This window comes from Cyprinodon variegatus, unplaced genomic scaffold (genome assembly GCF_000732505.1).
Source record: "Cyprinodon variegatus isolate N-32 unplaced genomic scaffold, C_variegatus-1.0 Scaffold257, whole genome shotgun sequence".
NCBI classification, from domain to species: Eukaryota; Metazoa; Chordata; class Actinopteri; order Cyprinodontiformes; family Cyprinodontidae; genus Cyprinodon; species Cyprinodon variegatus.
In genome coordinates, this window is record NW_015150710.1 from 722,717 (window position 1) to 728,594 (window position 5,878).

The window sequence follows — 5,878 nt, forward strand, 5'->3', positions numbered from 1 at the left end:
ACAGGGAAACGGGTAGAGGAAACAGGGAAACAGGCTGAGTGTCTGGACAAATCACAGTACATTAGACAAAGAAAACGGGCTGTTTTTTCGACTTGAAATTTAAAAGAGTGTAAAGTTGGGAATCAGACCATTAGGAGCCCTAATTGTTATATAAACCAGGGGCTGAAAATTAACAGCAGAAAGTCAGGGGCCCGATGTCTTAGTGGCTTACAATGTCACTGATCTGATGAATTACAGTCCAAGCACATCAGTCTGAAGAGTCCAGACATAAAGGACCTGATGGGACCTGAGGGCCAAAGGCTGAAGAAACCAGGGGCCCAAGGCACCATGGGCCTGTAATAAAGTGAGGTTTGAATATTCGAGTAACAGACCTGTGATGATTTTTAATATAAGTTTAACTCATGATGACTTCAGGATCTGTCACCTCAGATGTAAACCCTGAAACTTTACAGGGTGGAGAGGTCCTAGAGCTGAAGGGGTCAAAGTTTAAAGAGCAAAGGACCAACATGTCAGGGGCCCGCAAGTTAAATTAAAGAGCCTAAAAAGAAAGGGGTCAGACCAAAGGGTCAGGGGCCCAAATAGCTAATTACCAAACAATTTAGGGGCCAACATGTTTTAGGAATAATTCAAGGGTTGATAGATTGTTAATTCTCAGTAAATCAGGGGCCCAAATCATATGATTGCACATAAAATCCATCCTATACTCTAGCTGGAATTATTTTAAATGTATAAAGAACATTTTAAGTTTAATGTTTTAGAAAAATCAGACCCCAGTTTTTATCCACTTCATTTCCTTTTAAAAACAAACAAACCTGTGACTCACTCAAAGGCGAAGAAGAGGCCGCTGGTGAGGAAGATGAGACCCAGGGTCAGGTAGAACACCCCGGCCTGCCTCGCCATCATGATCCGCCCGTCGCAGTAGAACCGGTTCCTCCCAGGGAACACCTGCCACTTCCTGCGGGGGGTTCGGCTGCGGTGTCCGGGGCAGGAGGGCGGCTCTGAGCCGGGGGCGGCGGGGGACGAGCAGCTGTTGCTGCGCGTGCAGATCTGATTATACCGACCCGGTCCGTCTGGAGCCGCGTGCTGGATCTGAAACATGAGTCCCTACAGGTGAGCGCGCGCGGGCGGTAAGATGAAAGGACAATCAAAGGGAGGCGCGCGGGTCTGCCTCCAAACAGAATCCTCGCGCCAGCTTTTCCATCTCAAACGCAAAGCAGGCGACAATATTTAATGACTGTAAAAAATAAGATTTTTATTCTGTAAACAAACGCACACGCGTGAGCCACCAGTCTGCGTCCCCCTGACCCAGTCCCAGATAAATCCCCGTAGACTGGTTCCGGTTCTGGGGGTGGGTTTGATCCAGGTCCGTAAGCAGCAGAGCTACCGGGCGTTTAGATGGTGTTAAAGGGAGGAAAAAGATGAGGAGGAGGCGAAGAGCATCTCCATCCTCCGCAGAGCCGCTGGAGCCTTCTGAGATCCTCTATTGAAGGCAGGACATTTCACTACGCAGGAAAAAAAACAAAAAAACACCGACACATTAAGTTGCGACTTTCCAGTAAAAAAAAATGAGTTGATCGGTGCCTTGTTTTTTGGGGATTTCCCAAAATATTACAATAAATAAATAAATAAGAATGTTTGCATTTGTAAATTGTTTAACGTGACTTTTTCAGTAATATGTAGAAAAAATATGTCATTACAGCAAAACAATCACATAACTGAACAGAACTGGGTTTATGGTGTGAGCCCTCCAGAACCTACAGGTCTTATGATTCCAGCTTTGTTTATATTTTAAAGGTCAGAACTAATTTAAATAGCCTGTGAGGAATCGATGTACTATTTCAGGCATTTGGATGGGCCGCTTTTTCACATGACCGAAATAATAACAGCAGCCTCTTATTCTGTGCATCTGTTTCCATTTAGGAACTAAATGTATTGTAGTGAGTCATCTCGCTTTCAGTGTGAGGTTCAATCTGTTTCCCTCGAAGGATATAGACGATCTTTGGTTCGGGATTTTGTTTATGTCTCTTCTGAATAAAAATCTAGAGCGATTAAAATTAAAATGTAGTGAACATCAAACCGATTGTGTTATTTTATTGAGTTCGCCGCATGTTTCGGATTTTTTTTTTAGTCTCTGAGAAAATAGGATTTTTTGTTCCGTTTCATTGTTTGCGACCGGGGGCTTTATGGGGACGGACCGAAACAGCATGACGGCCGCAGATGCTGATGGAGACTCCGGTGTGAGAAAAGACGGCGTTAGGGACGAAGAGGACAAGCTGCAGGCGTTAAAAGGTGAGCGGAAAGGAAGAGCTGCTGTTTGACGGGAGGTTAACGCAAAGTCGAGCCGCTGCCGCCGAACTCCAGTCAGAAATGAGCCGATTTAAGGTCCGCTTCACCTGCCTGCAGATGCAGGGGTCAGGAGCCCCTCACCTGTGTTTGGAGGGCTTTAACGGATTACCTCCAGTAGTTCTGCTCTGATCAAATCGACCCCTACAATACCAGGCTCAAAAACCACAAACGACTTGAGAGAAGAGATTACTGCTCCAAATCTTTTTAGGGTTTTATTTCTTATATATATAAAGTTTTAAAATTACTTTATTTCCACGGAAAAAAACACCTCTGACTTCTTCCCAGGAGTTTCAGCCCAAAATCAGAGCGAGACGCTCAGAGAAAGGAGAGCAGAAACAAGAGCTTATTTTAATAAATATGTTTTCCTTCATGTTTATCCCTTCTGGGGTCACAAGGGACGTTGGTGCCTCCAGCTGCAACACAGAGACAAACAGGACAACCATCCATCCACACACTCACACATAAGGAGAATTAAAAGAAGCCAATGAACCTAACAGTGTTTTTGGACTGTGAGAGGAAGCAGGAGTACCCAGAGAGAACCCATGCATGCTCAAGGAGGCTCAGGGAGAACGTGCAAACTCCATGCAGAAAGACCCTGGACCTTTCTCGCTGCAAGGCAGCAGTTCTTCCCACTGTTCCACTGAGCAGCCCCTTAAAGGGGAACACCGTTTTCTTTACATTGGGTCCTTCATTTTACGTTATTCCATCATGTTCTACTCACCCATATGAGTTTTGTGTCATTTGGAGCCGTTCTGAAGATATTCCGTTAGGTTATATCCAGGTAACGTCTTCCTATGGGCAACGACTTGAAGGCGCAAACTAAACTGTTCATCATTTATTCTTTATGGTACGCCAGCATTCAGAACATGGAGGCCAATCACTGTCCCCCAGACATCCACGGTATTGTTTTTGGAATCCAGACCACCTGGTTTCTGAGTATAAACCAGCCTTAACCTGCTGCTCCCTGGACGCTCCACAATGGCCGCCCTCTGCTCCCCAAGAGGATGGGTTAAATGCAGAGAGTTCATTACTACAATGTGAGATCAACAAAGTTCAATTAATTACGTGTTGGAATAATTACGTATAAGATACTTAATGTTTGTTTGTTATGATGTGACATATTACTGTTCCAGAGAGGTGTTGCACAAGCAGTATAGGTCAACTCTCAGGAAGTTTTGCTCAAGCTTAACAAAACCAGGAGCTTCTCGGACCATTTGACCGCAAGACATTTAAATGCAAATTAAACTGTTCACTGAGGCTGCAAATTGAATTGTAGTTCTTGTTTCCTATTCCTTTAGCGCAACCTCAGCTTGTGTAACTAGGGACGCCCTCGACTTTAATAAATAGCGAGGAGAAAGCTGAAGACTGGCAGAGTGGGGTGGAGATGTACCTGCACGTCTCTTCCTGCTCTCCTCACGAGTAAAAAGAATTGACTCTGTGCCTTTCTTTCCTTGTTTTAGGTGTTAGACCTGACATTAAGGTTCACATAAAGTAGCTTTTTTTAGAAGAAATATTTTCCTACAAAAAGATGAAACCACTTTTAGAACCCGGTCTGGAACAAGATCCTCCTGGATCTGATGTTTGCTGTGACATCACAGCTCTCCTGACTTCCTGTTTGCAGGTGCAGCGTTTCTGACCACGGTGGCGTCGGCGGGGATGGTGGTGGGGTTCGGCTCCACGTTGGCGCTGGCTAAGAAGAGGAGCCCAGACTGGTTCAGCAAGGTAAACTCAGGCAGGTGGAGGAGGAACCACGCAGCTGCTTCCGTCACAAACTGAGCTCCACAGGAAGCAGCTGGTCTGATGCGGGAGGATATGCAGGGAATTTAAAGTTTAATCGCCTCATGTTCAGTGTGAAGCTGCAGCAGCGTCACTCGGATCTTTCCTGGTAATGAAGTTTTAAAAAGTGAAAGATGCGTTTGTGAGACGCTGACGTCTGCGGCCCCCGCCTGACAGCAGTTCCGAGAAGACCGCGGCTCGTCGGAGCGGTTTGTGTCCGAGACGAACAATCCGCCGGCTGTTTGGCGCTTCTATTTCCGTCACAGAGCGCCCTTTGTCGTCTGCAGCGGCTGGAGATTAGATTTGAAGGGTGGGTGATGGAGGGGGGGTTAAATAGAAAACAGTTTTTAGAGCAGATTTCAAACCAGAGCTGCTGAAGGTTCTCAGTGTAGAATATTTTAACATCTTTAACTACAAAAGGTAAAATGCATGAAATGGTAATAATTCAGACATCCATAGATGTGGTGATATAATGCATGACAGCCAAGAAAACTTTTATAAGTGAAAAACAATAAAATGTGCTGTCTTCGCCCTGAGTTTTTCAATTTTTCAGCAATTTAGACAGCCAGACAACGACGCTCCAATAACCAAACTCCTTTCTCTTTTCACTTGTTTATTGAAGAGAGGCCTCTGACCACTGCCATCACTTTAGCCATCGTAAACTGTAACATACAAACATTACAAAGTCAATCAATCTTGCTGCAAGTTAAAGCATTTTCCATAAATAACTCTAGTGTACAATTATTCACTTCAGTTACATAAAGACAAGAAACAGTTGTTTTCACAAATAAACGGTACTTACGAACAAATCTTGTCGTAAAACGTGAAAGATAGCAATCAGCTCATTTCCCAAATTGTTTGGTGCTGCATTCCATCATCTTGGATCTACACCTTCCTCTAACGTCACCAAATAATACAGTAAATTATCCAGCAGGGGGCACCCTAGTGCGGTTTTCAACCAAAGAGGCAGCACAATAAATACACAAACAATTAATGGTGATTAATTAATTATTTAAATAATCATCAACTAATAATTGATTAATCATTAACTGGAGCATAGAAACTCAAAAACACGCTTTTAGCTGACAGAGCGACTCGCTTAGAGCAGGAATTTTACCAATATTCACAAGAAATGTATAAAGATTTTGCATTTGAGATAAAAAAAAAAAGATAAATTCTCGTCTGTCAGTTTGCTCTCTGCAGAATTCCTCAAGTGGAAAAACTTTTAGTTTAACCTGCTTTGATTTAGTAAAAATAATCTTTGGTTGTCCGATTATTAATTGATTAATTGAAAAAATCATCCACAGATTAATCGATTTACAAAATAATCGTTAGTTGCAACGCTAAACTGAAATAACTAAATTAAGTTTCAGACTAGAAGCAGCGAACTGGATGTTTTCTTTATTCCAGAGTTCAATCATTATGATCAACCTGAATTAGATTTAGTCATAAAATAACAAAAAACAAGTTCAGCTGGATGTAAACTGTAAAGCAGGTGTCATGGATTAGTGGCCCACAGTCTGGATCCAGACCCAACCTGATTTAAAACATTTATAAATTACCGCATGTTTTCCAACAACAGTGTCTAAATTCACTTGCGCCTCTTCTCCTGTTAATACGGTAAAGCCCTGGGGAGCGTCCGGCTCCAGGCTGCGCGTGAACCAAATGAGCCAATGAGCTGTCAGTCTGGGTTGCTGCTGCTGCTACTTTTAGACACAGCAGGCAAACCTGTGGCAAGCCGGGCGATGGGAAAGAA

The 5,878-nt window shown here is 43.6% G+C and overlaps 2 protein-coding genes across 2 annotated transcripts in view; one reads left to right on the forward strand and one right to left on the reverse strand.

Moving 5' to 3' along the window:
• LOC107089588 (probable palmitoyltransferase ZDHHC14) overlaps window positions 1–1,459 on the reverse strand; it is a 13,281-nt gene extending 11,822 nt beyond the window's left edge. The window contains exon 1 of the mRNA XM_015382472.1: window positions 824–1,459. Within this exon, the coding sequence (XP_015237958.1) occupies window positions 824–1,098 (275 nt within the window). The 5' untranslated portion in view covers window positions 1,099–1,459. The remainder of the gene's footprint in view (window positions 1–823) is intronic.
• A 702-nt stretch (window positions 1,460–2,161) lies between these two features.
• Window positions 2,162–5,878, forward strand: part of tmem242 (transmembrane protein 242) — a 6,836-nt gene continuing 3,119 nt past the window's right edge. The window contains exons 1-2 of the mRNA XM_015382480.1: window positions 2,162–2,289; window positions 3,968–4,068. Coding sequence (XP_015237966.1) covers window positions 2,184–2,289; window positions 3,968–4,068 — 207 coding nt within the window. The 5' untranslated portion in view covers window positions 2,162–2,183. The remainder of the gene's footprint in view (window positions 2,290–3,967; window positions 4,069–5,878) is intronic.